At 33.5% G+C, this 17,343-nt stretch overlaps 1 protein-coding gene and 1 pseudogene across 2 annotated transcripts; both read left to right on the top strand.

Moving 5' to 3' along the window:
- The first annotated feature begins 3,695 nt into the window (after positions 1-3,695).
- LOC148202456 (uncharacterized) lies at positions 3,696-5,222 on the top strand (annotated as a pseudogene).
- Positions 5,223-10,941: 5,719 nt separating this feature from the next.
- Positions 10,942-17,243, top strand: LOC148202457 (NADH--cytochrome b5 reductase 1-like). 2 transcript variants are annotated; one of them, XM_088110120.1, is made up of 9 exons: positions 10,942-11,133; positions 11,703-11,844; positions 11,971-12,061; positions 12,422-12,499; positions 13,266-13,346; positions 14,637-14,726; positions 15,628-15,693; positions 15,906-15,992; positions 16,943-17,243. In XM_088110120.1, the coding sequence occupies exons 1-9, from the start codon at positions 10,968-10,970 to the stop codon at positions 17,033-17,035; spliced, it is 894 nt and encodes a 297-aa protein (XP_087966246.1). In that variant the 5' UTR covers positions 10,942-10,967; the 3' UTR covers positions 17,036-17,243. The 2 variants fall into 2 exon arrangements, with proteins under 2 accessions (XP_087966246.1, XP_087966247.1); XM_088110121.1 differs by lacking the exon at positions 12,422-12,499.
- The last annotated feature ends 100 nt before the right edge of the window (positions 17,244-17,343 follow it).

Genomic DNA, 17,343 nt, shown 5'->3' on the forward strand with positions numbered 1-17,343 from the left:
ATAATTTTTAAATATTGATGTTGTTAAGATTGAATTGCTTTTTATTATCTAATTACAATCTTTCATATATATATATATATATATATATATATATATATATATATATATATATTTACGATAAAAATTTGATTCAATGGCACAACGTAACAAAAAAGAGAGTTTCATTTTCTTTTTCTAATTTGATTTTAAAATTCTGGTTTCATTTTATATACATTGATTCTTTTTTAACATAAAAAAGTAAAATAAGTATATTAAACTTATATTTGTTGAGAATCTGTGAATTAAAATCTTACATTAAATAGAAATAGAATATTATATACACTTGAAAAACCTATTAACTCATTATTTTAAGATTTTTGATAAAGGATGATATTAACTTTTGATTGAATTCAAATCTCAATTGTGTTGTATCTTCCATGAACGTCCTTCTCTTAAACTCAATAGTATTTTCACGATTTATACTTTATTGTTTTATTTATTTTACATGACGGTTTCATATCAATATTAATTACCCGTTAAAGCTCCTTTATCTTTATAGTTATAACATCAAGTTTCATTCTTGTTTTTTAAGCTGACAACAATAAATTCGTTTCAGGTGCATTGTTTGACAAATTTATTTTTAATTGTCTTCTATATGCCTTGTTTTTGTTTTATGATATATACTTTCTGGATCACTAGGAGAAAATAACAGTTTTGGATAATATTTCTCTTTCAGTTAAACAAGATTAGGTGATCTGCACAAAGGTGAAGGCTAACAAAATTCATATTTTCTGGATTTGCCATGGCTATTAATCTTTTTCCCCATGGATGTTACAGTTTTTTTATCTCTCTTTTTAATAATAATAATAATAATAATATATATATATATATATATATATATATATATATATTTAAAAAGAGAAAGGAAATTAGATTGAAAACTAAAAAAATAAAAAAGATGATACTTGAGTATTATTGTTTCAAATATTTTACTAAAAGTAATTTGAGTATTAGTAAACAAATTAAGGGGCGAAGACCCATCTGTGTAATAAAAAATATATGTGTAGTTGTTGGTAGGTGTAAGAACTTGGAAATTTAACACCGTAAAATCACCTGTCAAATCAAAAATTAATGCACTAAAACCCTGCTCAGACCATTAAAAACTCACTCACTAACTCTGACGCGTAACTGCCAAGTGTCAAATTGGAACATTCTGAAATCAGTAGTGGAAGACATGTGTCCGTATAAGAGAGTGCGTCCTTTTGACCTTGGGAAGAAAACTGATTTTTCTGAAACACTTCTTCCCACTCTCTACATGCACCCTTCTTCCTCCTGAAAACTGATTTTTCACATTCTCCTCCTTCTCTCTAGAAAGCTTCCATCTTCTCTCTACTGTAACTCACCACTCTCTTCTCCGATCAACATTCAGAAACCGTAGGAGCATTCTCTAAGTCGTGAGCTTCAATTTGGACCGAACAGATCCAAGTTCTAAAACTGGTAAGTCTCTCGACCCTAGACGTTCGTTTCTGGGTTACATGCAAAACCAAGATTTGGCTGCATGCTAGGGTATAAGCTAAATTCTTCTGCATTTTCTTTTGGTTAGACTTAGTTGAAGAACTTAAGAAAATCGTTGAGGGTAGAAAGCCATAGTTGGACGAGTCAAAATCATACTCTTAGGACGTTCACCACTGATCCAAGTAAGGGAAGCTTATTTAATTTAATTGATACTTGTATGTTGTATGAACGTCCGTTATTGACTGAATGTATGAGATATATGTTGATTGATTATGTATGATGATGGTTGATATGTATGAATGTGAATATGGATAATTATTGTAGAGTATGAATTGTTAATATGAATCCTATAAACTATATGAATTGATAATTGATATGAAATTATAAGATATGAACTGTATGAGAAATGTTGAGTTAGAAATAGATGAAAAATCTGAATATGACTTTCTTACTATGATAATGTACGCTCGTCGTCGAACGGTCTTCTACCGTTCGGTTTTCTAGTAAACGGTTTAAAATGGAATTCTTTCATTCGGAAAGAACTCTGGTCGAGAACGAGCGTCCTCCTATGAAATGCTATGTTTGAGCGTTCGGCTCAGCCTAGCGGTATCCGAGTATTTGAAATAAAATAATAATGTATTTATACCCTCGTACTTTAAAATAAGTAACGCTCGGTCTTACACCTAGCGTTCGTAATAAGTAACGCTCGGTCTTACACCTAGCGTTCTTAATAAATAGCGCTCGGTCTTACACCTAGCGTTCGTCCTAAGTAGTGCTCGGTCTTATACCAAGCGCTCGTATTATTGTATAATCAATCTTGATAAAATAGCGTTCGTACATCTGTAATAATATTTTTCCATGTTCGGTCATTTACTGGCATTGGATTTCCGTGGGTGAATTAATTGAAATATAGTCTTTAACCCATTTCTTTTCTCTCTGCATTGAATATGGTCTAAGACCTTCTTACTCTACTTACTTCTTAAGAATTGGTTTAACTCAAGAGAGTTAGTTCATTTAACTAACTCATGTGGTAACTACCGTTCGTCACAGATTGCTCTAGTTTACTCAGTTCACTTCTTAAATTCAAAAGATATTCTCTTAGTCTTCTTCTGTACCGAACGGGAGAATCGTTGATCTCACTATTATCGTTCGTTCTCGTTTTTCAGAGGGTTGAACTTTCGTTATTTCATGTCCTTGTAACTAATGATGAAAATAGTAATAAAGTAAAGGATTATAAATGGGGAACATTATATGGAAAGAATATACGATTATGGAATTTGAACGAGCGTTCCGGGGAGGAACGACTCATATATTGAATATTGGATTTGGTAAAGTATGACTGTGGTTATGCTAATGCTGGCAGTTCATCCTGATGTTCCGTGAGTACTCGTCCTCACGTAGAGGGGGTAGGTCATGTGTGGGAACGACAGGAGGTCCTAGTCCTTAGGGGTACTTTGGATAGGGCTAACCTCGAGTGGCAGCTGTTGAGTGTATCCCAGTTACTACATCACTCGGGTGCAAGAACGCCTGTAGCTACACAGATTCATACAGTCCAGACGGTCTGTCTAGTAATAGATTTCGTATGATGTTATATGTTGAACTATTTGCTTGTGTGGATTTGAATGTTTATTTTATATGTTGATGTATGAATTAAATTACATAAGCTTACCCTTCGTTTTTCCTTGTGTTGTCTCTCGTCCATGTACGTCCGTCCTGTCATTGCAATGATCATCTGTGTGGATGTGAGCAGAAGGCGAGGCATTACTAGAAGACGTTATCGAAGAAGAAAACCTGGTAGACGTGGAGGTCAAAGCCGAACCCTAGAGCTTCCATTTATTTTTAGATGTTAGTTTAATTTTTGAACGTTCGGTTGTTTAATTTTGTAAAACCGTTCATTCCGAACTTCTAGTATTTCTGAATTACTATATGGAATTCTGTACTTAAGCCTTTTGGTTTATGAACTCTAATTTTAGTGTAAGATTTATTCATGTGACTGTTAATTGTAATTAATTCTATTATATGGTGATTACTGTATTTGGGATGTTACATTAGTGGTATCAGAGCAGTTTTGTTCTCTTAAGGACACTGTAGGTTATGAGTACACTATGTTTTTGCTGTGTGCTTGATGTTTGTTTAATGAGTTACTTTTCAACTCTTTGAACATGACTAACGCTCATTTTTCTCTGTTTCCTAGAGAACAAATGGCACCTAGACTCCCTCCTCCACCGCAGCCCAAAGAACCTGATGCGCCCAACAACACTAGGTTGTTGGAAACAGTGATTGAGAGGCTGCAACAACAGAACACTACATTAATGGAGCATAACGCAGCTGCTCTACAAAGTTTGGAGGCTACGCGCGCCAACTCTGAAGCTACCCAGAGGCAGTTGATGGAAATTATCGCTGCCACTAGAGGCACACCAGGAGCGTCCTCTTCCAACACTACACATCAGGTTGAGTGGAGCTTGGAGAGCTTCCTTCAACACCACTCGGCCAAGTTTAGTGGAAAGTGCCTCCCTGATGAGGCAGATCAATGGCTGAGGGACACAGAGAGAATTTACAACGCCAAGAGATGTCCGGATGAAAACAGGTTGGCGTTCACTGAATACCTATGAACCGGGGAAGCGAGCCACTGGTGGGCGAGCATGAGAGCCATTTTGGCAGACGCCCAAAATCCCATCACATGGGAAGTATTCCGTAGCCAGTTTTATGAAGAGTACTTCCCAGACAGCGTCCGTTTTGCAAAGGAGGTGGAATTTCTTCAATTGGTACAAGGTGGCATGTCTGTCTCGGAGTACACAAATAAGTTCAAACACCTTGTCCGTTTCAATACGATGGCCACCAGTAAAGAGTGGCAGTGCAGGAAATTTGAGAACGGACTAAGAAGTGACCTGAAGGTATTGATATCCAGCTTGTGTATACGGTCTTTTCCTGCCATGGTGGAAAGGGCCAAAGTACTGGAGAAGAATATGGCAGAAGTAGAACGGCAGAAGAAGCAACAACAGGTGGTTAGGGGACCGATCGTGTCCAGAGGCAGTCTTAATCAGAGGAGAACCCCTTACGCTCGTCCCAATCAACCATCTAATGCAAGTGGGTCTCAGGCGTTAGTTCCTGTCGGACAGTCTGGGCAAGGAAACGTGACCTGTTTCCAGTGCAGAGGACCACACTACCGTTCTTCATGTCCTCAACTGGTGGGAGGAAAACACTGCACTCGTTGTGGAAGGAATGAACACTTGGAGAATGAGTGCAACATGGGTGGAAGTGCAGTGATGAGGCCACCAAATGCTGGAAGGAATCAACCGAGAGGTGGTCGAGCCCAAGCAGTTGGACGGGTATATGCTATAACGGGCGCGGAGGCAGCAAGCTCAGGTACACTTATCACCAGCACCTGCTTAATATATGGAACGTCTTGCTATGTATTGTTTGATTCTGGGACGACTCACTCCTTCATCTCGAAGGCGTGTGTTGAAAAATTGGGAATAACTGAGAGGGAGATGCAGTTCGACTTGGTGGTGTCAACCCCAGCGATTGGAGAGATTAGGACGTCTACCGTATGCATTAGATGTCCTATTGAGGTTGAGGGGCGTAGGTATAAGGTGAACTTAATCTGTTTACCTCTAAAGGAGTTAGAGGTGATTTTAGGAATGGATTGGTTGGCTACCAATCGCATTCTCATAGACTGTGGTAAGAAGGAATTGATTTTTCCGGATGAAGAAGAAGAGGAATTATAAGTGACGCTCGGCCAATTAAAAGAAGATATCATGGAGGGCGCCAGCTGTTTCCTGATTATGACGCACGAAGATCAGGAATTCAGAAGTTTGGAGCAAGAACGATCGTCCAGTAGTGACAATAAGGGGCGATCGGTAGTGGATGAATTCCTGGACGTCTTTCCGGAAGAGATACCTGGACTTCCCCCTCCTCGTGAAGTTGAATTCACCATTGATTTGGTGACGACGATAACTCCCATCTCTGTTCAGCCTTATCGGATGTCGCCTGCGGAGTTAGCTGAACTCAAGAAGCAGATTGAAGAGTTGATGGAAAAGCAGTTCATCAGGCCGAGCGTATCACCCTGGGGAGCGCCTGTACTCTTGGTGAAGAAGAAAGATGGCAACTCTCGGTTGTGTATAGATTACAGGCAATTAAACAAGCTGACCATCAAGAACAAGTACCCATTGCCAAGGATAGATGATTTGTTGGATCAACTGCATGGGGCCACAGTGTTCTCAAAGATTGACTTGCGGTCTGGATATCATCAAATCAGAGTTAAGGAGGAAGACATTCAGAAGACTGCTTTCAAGTCTCGTTACGGACACTACGAGTATGTAGTGATGTCGTTCGGTGTGACGAACGCACCAGCAATCTTCATGGATTATATGAATCAGATATTCAGGCCGTATTTGGACAAATTTGTGGTCGTCTTCATAGATGATATTCTCATCTACTCCAAGACCCAGGACAAACATGAGGAGCATTTGAGAATTGTACTTAGCGTACTGAGGGAGAAGGAGTTGTATGCCAAGTTATCAAAATGTGAGTTCTGAATGAAGGAAGTTCAGTTCTTGGGGCATGTAGTGTCGGCTGGAGGTATCTCGGTAGACCCAGCTAAGGTACGAGCGGTACTGGAATGGGCAAGTCCGCGTTCGGTCACGGAGGTCAGAAGCTTTGTGGGACTCGCGGGTTACTATCGGCGTTTTATTGAAGGATTTGCTAAGATAGTAGCTCTGTTAACTCAGTTGACCAGGAAAGATCAACCGTTCGCCTGGACCGATCGGTGTGAAGAACGTTTTCAAGAGCTGAAGCACAAGTTGACGAGCGCTCCAGTGCTAATTATTCCAGACACAGCCAAACCGTTCGAGGTATACTGCGACGCTTCTCACCAAGGTTTGGGTTGTGTGCTGATGCAAGAGAAGCGAGCGGTAGCGTACGCGTCTCGTCAATTGAAGATTCATGAGAGGAATTACCCAACGCACGACCTAGAATTGGCATCGGTCGTTTTCGCACTGAAGATTTGGAGGCATTACTTGTACGGATCTACATTCCAAGTCTTCAGTGATCACAAGAGCCTCAAGTATTTATTTGATCAGAAGGAGTTGAACATGAGGCAGAGGCGTTGGCTAGAATTCTTAAAAGACTATGACTTTGAACTGCTTTATCATCTGGGAAAGGCTAATGTAGTGGCGGACGCCCTAAGCAGGAAAGTAGTTCATGTCTCGGTTATGATGGTGAAAGAACTCAGTTTGGTTGAGAGTTTTAGAGATCTAAGGTTGTAGTTCGAATTGGAACCGAACAACATCAAATGCTGTAACCTTAGAATATCTAGTAACGTTTTTGACCGAATCAAGATGAAGCAACGAGAGGACAAAGACCTGGTGAAGATTTTGAACACGCTCGGTTCAGATCAAGCTAAAAAATTCAATACTGGAACGGACGGTCTATTGCGCTATATGGGTAGGACGTGCGTTCCAAACGATGGAGATCTGAAGCGGATCATCTTGGAGGAAGGGCATCACAGTCGTCTAGCATACACCTTGGTATGACTAAGATGTATCAAGACCTCCAACAATCTTTCTGGTGGCCTGGAATGAAGAGTGATGTCGTACGTTTTGTGGCATCATGCTTAACTTGTCAACATGCGAAGGCGGAACACCAGAGACCAGGCGGCTTACTTCAGCAATTGGAAATTCCTGAATGGAAGTGGGACAGCGTTTCCATGGATTTCGTGACCCACCTACCACGCACGGTCAGAAATCATGACTCAATTTGGGTGATCGTGGATCGGCTAACGAAGAGCGCCCACTTCCTGGCAATCAACTTGAAGATATCGATGACCAATTTAGCCAAGTTGTACATCAAGGAGATCGTTCGTTTGCATGGAGTACCTTCGAGCATCATTTCTGACCGAGACACGAGATTCACATCTCGGTTTTGGCAATCTTTGCAAGGTGAATTGGGAAGCAAGCTGCAGATGAGTTCAGCTTATCACCCTCAGACGGACGGCCAATCTGAGAGGACCATCCAGACACTTGAAGATTTACTGAGGACGTGCTTCCTAGATCACTTAGGCGCTTGGGATGAAGTCTTACCGCTAGTAGAATTCACTTACAACAACAGTTTTCAGTCTAGCATCGGAATGGTGCCGTTTGAAGCTCTCTATGGTAGGAAGTGTCGAACGCCACTTTGTTGGTTCCAAGAAGGAGAGAACGTGTTAACTGGACCTGAAATTATCCAACAAACGACCGAGAAGGTGAAGTTAATCCAGGAAAGGTTGAAGACGTCACTAAGCAGACAGAAGTCCTATGCAGATAAAAGAAGAAGGCCTTTGGAGTTCGCTGCAGGAGATCATGTATTTCTTCGACTCAACCCGATCACTGGAGTAGGCAGAGCCGTTCGTCCAAAGAAGCTATCCCCCAAGTTTGTCGGGCCTTATCAAATTCTGAGAAAGATCGGACCAGTGGCGTATGAGCTGGCCTTACCACCTCAACTATCAAACCTTCACCCAGTCTTCCACGTTTCCCAACTCCGGAAGTACAATGCCAACCCTTCTCATATATTGGAGTTGGAAGACGTTCAACTTCGCCAAGATCGAACACTGGAGTTGCAACCAGTTCGTGTGGAAGACAGTCGCACCAAGTACTACAAAGGAAAAGAGGTTCGTCTAGTGAAGATGGTGTGGGACGCAAAGACTGGTGACTCAACGTGGGAAGTGGAGAATGCTATGAAGGACTTGTACCCCCACTTATTTCCGGGTAAGTCTTAATTTTCGAGGACGAAAATTTTTGTAGTTAGGGGGAATGTAAGACCTTGGAAATTTAACACCGTAAAACCACCTGTCAAATCAAAAATTAATGCACTAAAACCCTGCTCAGACCATTAAAAACCCACTCACTAACTCTGACGCGCAACTGCCAAGTGTCAAATTGGAACATTCTGAAATCAGTAGTGGAAGACATGTGTCCGTATGAGAGAGTGTGTCCGTTTGACCTTGGGAAGAAAACTGATTTTTCTGAAACACTTCTTCCCACTCTCTACATGCACCCTTCTTCCTCCTGAAAACTGATTTTTCACATTCTCCTCCTTCTCTCTAGAAAGCTTCCATCTTCTCTCTACTGTAACTCACCACTCTCTTCTCCGATCAACATTCAGAAACCGTAGGAGCATTCTTTGAGTCGTGAGCTTCAATTTGGACCGAACAGATCCAAGTTCTAAAACTGGTAAGTCTCTCGACCCTAGACGTTCGTTTCTGGGTTACATGCAAAACCAAGATTTGGCTGCATGCTAGGGTATAAGCTAAATTCTTCTGCATTTTCTTTTGGTTAGACTTAGTTGAAGAACTTAAGAAAATCGTTGGGGTAGAAAGCCATAGTTGGACGAGTCAAAATCATACTCTTAGGACGTTCACCACTGATCCAAGTAAGGGAAGCTTATTTAATTTAATTGATACTTGTATGTTGTATGAACGTCCGTTATTGACTGAATGTATGAGATATATGCTGATTGATTATATATGATGATGGTTGATATGTATGAATGTGAATATGGATAATTATTATAGAGTATGAATTGTTAATATGAATCCTATAAAGTATATGAATTGATAATTGATATGAAATTATAAGATATGAACTGTATGAGAAATGTTGAGTTAGAAATAGATGAAAAATCTGAATATGACTTTCTTACTATGATAATGTACGCTCGTCGAACGGTCTTCTACCGTTCGGTTTTCTAGTAAACGGTTTAGAATGGAATTCTTTCATTCGGAAAGAACTCTGGTCGAGAACGAGCGTCCTCCTGTGAAATGCTATGTTTGAGTGTTCGGCTCAGCCTAGCGGTATCCGAGTATTTGAAATAAAATAATAATGTATTTATACCCTCGTACTTTAAAATAAGTAACGCTCGGTCTTACACCTAGCGTTCGTAATAAGTAACGCTCGGTCTTACACCTAGCGTTCGTAATAAATAGCGCTCGGTCTTACACCTAGCGTTCGTCCTAAGTAGTGCTCGGTCTTATACCAAGCGCTCGTATTATTGTATAATCAATCTTGATAAAATAGCGTTCGTACATCTGTAATAATATTTTTCCATGTTCGGTCATTTACTGGCATTGGATTTCCGTGGGTGAATTGATTGAAATATAGTCTTTAACCCATTTCTTTTCTCTCTGCATTGAATATGGTCTAAGACCTTCTTACTCTACTTACTTCTTAAGAATTGGTTTAACTCAAGAGAGTTAGTTCATTTAACTAACTCATGTGGTAATTACCGTTCGTCACAGATTGCTCTAGTTTACTCAGTTCACTTCTTAAATTCAAAAGATATTCTCTTAGTCTTCTTCTGTACCGAACGGGAGAATCGTTGATCTCACTATTATCGTTCGTCCTCGTTTTTCAGAGTGTTGAACGTTCGTTATTTCATGTCCTTGTAACTAATGATGAAAATAGTAATAAAGTAAAGGATTATAAAGGGTGAACATTATATGGAAAGAATATACGATTATGGAATTGGAACGAGCGTTCCGGGGAGGAACGACTCATATATTGAATATTGGATTTGGTAAAGTATGATTGTGGTTATGCTAATGCTGGCAGTTCATCCTGATGTTCCGTGAGTACTCGTCCTCATGTAGAGGGGGTAGGTCATGTGTGGGAACGGCAGGAGGTCCTAGTCCTTAGGGGTACTTTGGATAGGGCTAACCTCGAGTGGCAACTGTTGAGTGTATCCCAGTTACTACATCACTCGGGTGCAAGAACGCCTGTAGCTACACAGATTCATACAGTCCGGACGGTCTGTCTAGTAATAGATTTCGTATGATGTTATATGTTGAACTATATGCTTGTGTGGATTGGAATGTTTATTTTATATGTTGATGTATGAATTAAATTACATAAGCTTACCCTTCGTTTTTCCTTGTGTTGTCTCTCGTCCATGTACGTCCGTTTCATTGGAATGATCATCCGTGTGGATGTGAGCAGAAGGCGAGGCATTACTAGAAGACGTTATCGAAGAAGAAAACCTGGTAGACGTGGAGGTCAAAGCCGAACCCTAGAGCGTCCGTTTATTTTTAGATGTTAGTTTAATTTTTGAACGTTCGGTTATTTAATTTTGTAAAACCGTTCGTTCCGAACTTCTAGTATTTCTGAATTACTGTATGGAATTCTGTACTTAATTAAGCCTTTTGGTTTATGAACTCTAATTTTAGTGTAAGACTGCATCATGTGACTGTTAATTGTAATTAATTCTATTATATGGTGATTACTGTATTTTGGGATGTTAGAGTAGGAAACATCCTCAACTTTATTTCGTAAATGTTAAAGTATAAATGGAAGATGGACACGTTTGCGATTATTCTTTGCTTGGTTTCAGGAGAACAGTGAAAGGAAGAAGAAAAGAATAAAGTTGTTGTAATTATAAATATAGGAAGTTTGCATGCAGATGAAAGCAGAATTGATTTGGTTGATTTAGGGTTTGTTGGAAAAATGTTGGAAGTACCATTGAAGATGGCTCTTCGGTTTCCCAATTTGGATTTGAAGTCTTTGCCCTTTGCCCAGAACCTCAACCCTGAACTTCTTGGTGGCGTCGTTGCTCTTCTTGCTCTTGGCTTCACCGCTGCTTATATTAGCTATCGTACCAAACACCCCAAAGGTACCTTTCTCTCTTTTTTTTCTTCGTATCCATTTTTAACAACAACATGATAAAATATTATCGAATTATTATAAATATTCACTCTCATGAGCTAATTTTATAAAAGTAAGTTAAATTTAAACTCGATTTTTAGTTTTATGAGATTAGATGTGTTTTTTTAATTGTTATAAAAAATTATGTTTTGTCCTTAAATTATATTATAACAAATTGTTTGTAAAAGTATATTTTCATGAGACAAAGATGTTCCATTATATTATAACTTTTATATATTATTTGTTGAAAATGATGCTTTCTATGTGGCTTTTCATAGAGTTTAAAAACAAAGTAGTTTATAATTTAATTTAGGAGTGAAACGTTTTCTTATAATAATTTTGAAACGAAAAAATATATTTAAATGTTAAAAATGTATGTTGTCTATTGGTGTACTATTTTGACTTATGAAGCGATGGGATTTCAATATCAAAAAGTGAAAGTAACATTTAAAGAAAACTAATCAAAATTAATTAATTAACTTAGATTAGTCTTTACATACAAATTTACTATCAAATGGATTTATTTATTTTTTTCAGGATGTTTGGATCCCAAAAATTTCAAAGAATTTAAACTCGTAAAGAAGACACAGCTGAGCCACAACTCTGCAAGATTCAGATTTGCCCTTCCTACTCCTTCTTCAATATTAGGTCTTCCTGTTGGAAACAACATACTTGTTAGGTTTGGAAAATATTTACATTATATTGCTCTAATATTATATTTAATTTAATATATTTTAAATAAAACATACTATATATAATTTTGAAAAATAACAAAAAAAATGTATAAATTTTTTATATTAAGCAGAGGAAGAGATAGCCAAGGAGAAGAAGTTCTGAGATCATATACTCCGATCACGTTGGATTCAGATGTTGGGTACTTCGAGTTGGTTGTGAAGGTAAAACTTTTGTAGAAATTTTTTTCAAAAAATGAATTCACTTTTTCCATATATATTTATTTATGGTTTAAATACATTTTTTCTCCAAATTATTGGTCTATTTATCACATCATTTCTTGAAAAGAAATATTTTTTTTTTTATATTTCAAGTAAATTTATGTCATATTTTATTTTACATGAGATCAAATCGCAAATCAAGTTAACAAAGCCAATGCTACCACAACATGAAATACAATGTAATTTTTTGAAGACCATAAAAAACCAATAATAAAATAATAAAATAAAATTTCCAAGCTATTTAAAGATAAATACATGTTTAATTTTGTATTTATTGTTATTTTTGTTGTCATAACCAAGCAGATGTACCCAAATGGAAAGATGTCCCACCATTTTAGACAAATGAAGGAAGGTGATTATTTGGCTGTGAGGGGTCCAAAGGTATTATTAATTGTCTTTAATTAGAAAAATAAAATTTAATTAAAAAATATTAGAGCATAGTGGTACTTGTTTAATAAAGATCTTAAAATTTCTATTGTTCATAAATTTTGTAATAGAGGGAAATATAAAATATTTCCTATAGAGAATGTGTTCTTAGGAACCTAAAGATTTTCAAAGCTATAAAAAGTGTTATGTTTTAAATTTTATTTACTATAAAAGACTTACAAAATATTATTTAAGATATTAAATGGAGATCTATTAGTAGAATTAAAGTGGAATGAGATTTTATATTATTTAAGATTTTTAGTTAATGACCAAATAGTGCTAGTTGATGGGCTTGTGCTTTATAATTTCAAAATTAATAAACTAGAAAATATTTAGTAAAACTACTCGATAAACTAATCCCAAATATAAAATAACACACACAAAAAATGTAAATACAAAAGTTTATTATGTAAAATAAGGCTTGTATTCTTTAGATAAAAATATATTTTTATGTAATCATAATTTATTAAACTTTTAATAGAATAAATATGAGAGATAGTAAAAAAATATCTATATAAAATTGGAAATTTATACTAAAAAGAAAGTAAAATATATAAAGAAATATTTTAAAATAACTTAGCTAAAAATGTAATTTATAAATTAGAAAATTTTGAAATAGGTATTTGACTTGTCCAACCAACATAGTAAGTTATTGGTATTATTTGAAAGTGATAATTTGAAAAGGATAATGGAATATTAATTGTATGGTTTATAACTGTAGGGACGTTTCAGTTACAAACCTGGCCAAGTTAGGGCATTCGGAATGATTGCAGGAGGCTCAGGCATAACTCCTATGTTTCAGGTACTCACATCACATGTAAACCTTTTTAATAGATTCTATTATTTAAAAAAATTACTTATATATTATAAATTTATTATAAGAAACTGTTAAATTATTGGTAAATTTTCACTAATAAAAGAAATTATTGATAAAACAGACTTTATTGATATATTTTGTTGCCATATTTTAAAATTTTAATTACTAATAAAAATATTTATTAATAATAAATTCATTGATAAATCTTATTATTTACAGGAATATTTCTTGATAAGATTTTTACTATTGGTTGGTTTTGCTATCATCAATAAAATTTATTGATGAACATTTTAGTTACAAATCTTATTATTAATAATTTTGATTTACTAAAAAAATATTTGTCATTACTTTTATTTATATGTAAATCTGATTTTTTATAATAATTAATTTAATTTTTAATTGATATGGAATTCGAATATCTGACCTTATTATAACTCAAAAGTATTTTCAAACTCTAACACTCGTTGATATTTAGTTTAGTTTGAGAAAGTAAATTTTAGCTCATTTTAAGAATTTTTGTGGTGGAACCTAACTAAATGAAATCATTATGCTTTAGTTTCTCAATTTTTTTTTTAAAAGGGTACTTATTTTTTAAAATTTTAGAGAATAAAATTTTAATCTCTTAAATTTAATGTTTAATAAGATGGGGAAAAAATTCCTATATTTTAGCTCACTTTATTAAAAATAAGTCAGTTCTGTAAGACTCTTCAATTTACAACCTTGATCTTCCTATTTAGTTTGGTTGGCTCAATGGACCAAATTTTTTAGAAAAATTATCAAAATGGGTAAATTTGAAAAAAGTATATGGAAATGAGAAGTTGTGTTAAAGTGATACACATTTAATTAAAAGTGTTTTTAAAGTTGAATTCATGTTAAAATAGCACAATTTTAATTTAGAACATTTTAAATTGAACTAGCACGACTTTTATTAAAATTGAACTAAAATCTTGTAACACGACTTTGATTTAATATACATTGTACTAAATTTCAACTTAAAATTGTTTTATACAAAAGTCATGTCTGATACAACTCATTCTTGATAAAACCATATCAAGATGAAACGATTTATCTATTGTAATTTTTTTAAATCTATCTATTTCAATATTTTTTCAAAAAAAATCACCAAAATAATAGTGTTTTTGCCAAGGATAATTAAGTTTTACTAAATTAAATATTCATGATTAAGTAAATTTTTATATGAATATATACTTTAGGTTTTATTCATTATTGTTTGGAAGTAATAAATAGAAAAATAAGGTTTTTTTTTTTTTGCAGCTCATAAGAGCCATTCTAGAAAACCCTAAAGACAAAACAAAGGTGCATCTCATTTATGCCAATGTAACAGTGGATGACATTTTATTGAAGGTAATATCGTTACTAAAGTTCTTATTGCAATTTAAGTTTACTATGTTATTTATAATTTTTGTTCCTATCAAATTTTATTATTATTTTAATTTTAATTTTAATTTTTTATTGAAAAATATTAGTTAGTAATATTTTGTTAATGAAGAAAGTTGAACTCGTAATCTTTTACACTTTCCCTTCTAAATTTTTCACAAATCTTTATAACTTAGTTTAAAAGTTTAAATCAAATATAAATTTATTTAAAGATAAATATCTCATCATACATATTTCTTCTTACATTATACTTAAATTCATCATCGTAATAATTTTGACAAATTATAAATTTAGTGTAATTATTTAATGTAATTTTTAAACTTTAAATTATGTCTCATTGTACAATAGATATTCTTTATATTTATTTAACTTACTTTTTTAAATTAACTTTTTAGCATGTTTAAAAATAGTTAAATATATTTTTAGTTCTTGAAAAAAAATTAAAATTTGTCAATGTTTCAAACTTTTATATATTTTAGTCCTTAAATTTTAAAAATCAATAAATATATTCTATTTAATTTAATTATAGGAATTATTTTGACATGTTAAAGTACATTTAAAATAATATTTGAGTAGTTTACCCATTTGACACTTACCATTCAAATATCATTCTAAAACATAGTTGAACACAAAAAAAAAAATATATGATAGTGTTAAAAGGACTATGTCCATTTACTTTGTTAAGTTTATGAATAAAAATATAAAAAGTTTAAAGCATAGACGAATCCTAATTTTACGTCTAAGTTTTAGGATATTTAACTTTTTTTTAAAATTATCTCATTTATTTATTTCTATGTTTATTTTAAATTAAAATTATTTCATACATATTCTATTTGGTGTTTTTAAAATGATCTGTTTGGTGGTGCAGGAAGAACTAGATAATTTTGCCGAAAAATTTCCTCAAAGATTTGAAGTATATCATGTTCTTAATAAGGTTTGTTCTCATATAATTTCAAACTTTTCATACTTTAAATATCTCAATCATTTAAAAAAAAAAAAGAAGATCAATTTCATTTCAACAAATCTTTTCAGCAATAAGAAATAAAATTTACTATCATTTTATCACAATAAAGTTGAATAATGAAATGGTCATGAATGTCTCTGTGGATTTAAATGTTTGAAATTTTCATTATTAATTACTTGCAGCCTCCTCAACAATGGAATGGTGGCATTGGGTTTGTATCGAAGGAGATTATTAAATCACATTGCCCTGAACCAGCAAAAGATATTCAGGTTACTATGTATTAACAAATAGAATCTTAATTAAGAATAGACTTAAAAATAATAAATTTCTTTATCATCTTTAGAAGAAGAAAAGAAAAGAAATCATAAATTAAAACTAATTTGTTTATCAAAAAATATATAAATTAATCTGTACAAATATCTTATTTTATAATATGTAGATCAGTGTTTTTTTAACTTACATAAGCTATTTACGTATATGAAGATTTTTTTAAAAAATAAAAACACTTTCTTCTAAAAGTACTTATAAATAAGTTTATCCAAATAAATTTGATTTTCGTACATTTATTTCTTAGTTTAATTAATAGTCCTTTTTATATTACCTTAAATAAATATATTAAGAACAATAATCAAGTACATTATTAATAAAAGAAATAATATATATGTCTATATATATATATATATATATATATATATATATATATATATATATATATATATATATATATTATATATATATATATATATATATATATATATATATATTATATATATATATATATATATTATATATATATATATATATATATATATATATATAACTAAAATTAAATTTACAACTACAACTTTTCTAAATAAACAAATACTTTCATTTTAAAATAAAGAGACCAAAATTACATATTACTTATTAATGTTAAATATAATTTAAATACAATTTCTTTTTGATCCTTTGAAACATTTTCTAAGAACAAAAATTATGAAAAAACTATAAATTTTATATCTCTTTCCATCCTTTGAAAAGTCGTTTATAAACAAAACTTTGACTCAACTCCAAACTCTATATCTTGAATGCAATATTTAACCCTCATAACATAAATTGAAGAAAATTGTAGTTAAATCTTAAGAAAAACAATCCATTCTTTACTTACATTGCCCACAATAGACTCGGCTAGATTATTTATTACCATATATTTAAAGTGAAAATGGTAAAATTTTTGCAGATACTAAGGTGTGGTCCACCAGCAATGAACACAGCCATGGCTACTCACCTTGATGCACTTGGCTACACATCAGACATGCAGTTCCAATTCTAAGTTTCAATCTAATTCCTTTCATTCTATTCTTCTTCTTACCTACTTTTCATATGTGTGTGCTTAGCAAATTTAATCACATTATTCATTTGAAGACAGTTGATGTAAAGTGATGAGAGTGACACTTATCAGCTTAGTGTTTCTTTCTACTTGCCAAACAGCCAAATGTGCATAATAAAAATGCTCCTCCTAATTGTGACTACCAAATAAATATATATGCCTTGAGTATTTCCAGAAACTATTTTAATGGCTAAATATTTAAAGATTTCAAAAATTTTAAGGAATTTATTTACTTATCTTTAATAAACAAT

This window comes from Vigna umbellata, chromosome 3 (genome assembly GCF_029865625.1).
Source record: "Vigna umbellata cultivar VRB3 chromosome 3, Vumbellata_1.0, whole genome shotgun sequence".
NCBI lineage: Eukaryota > Viridiplantae > Streptophyta > Magnoliopsida > Fabales > Fabaceae > Vigna > Vigna umbellata.

Excerpts from the sequence above, each read along its gene's own strand:
- LOC148202457 (XM_088110120.1), top strand. The coding sequence starts at position 10,968 with ATGTTGGAAGTACCATTGAAGATGGCTCTTCGGTTTCCCAATTTGGAT. Across the intron at positions 12,062-12,421 it reads ACTTCGAGTTGGTTGTGAAG|ATGTACCCAAATGGAAAGAT; the intron begins GTAAAACTTTTG and ends ATAACCAAGCAG. Across the intron at positions 15,694-15,905 it reads TATATCATGTTCTTAATAAG|CCTCCTCAACAATGGAATGG; the intron begins GTTTGTTCTCAT and ends AATTACTTGCAG.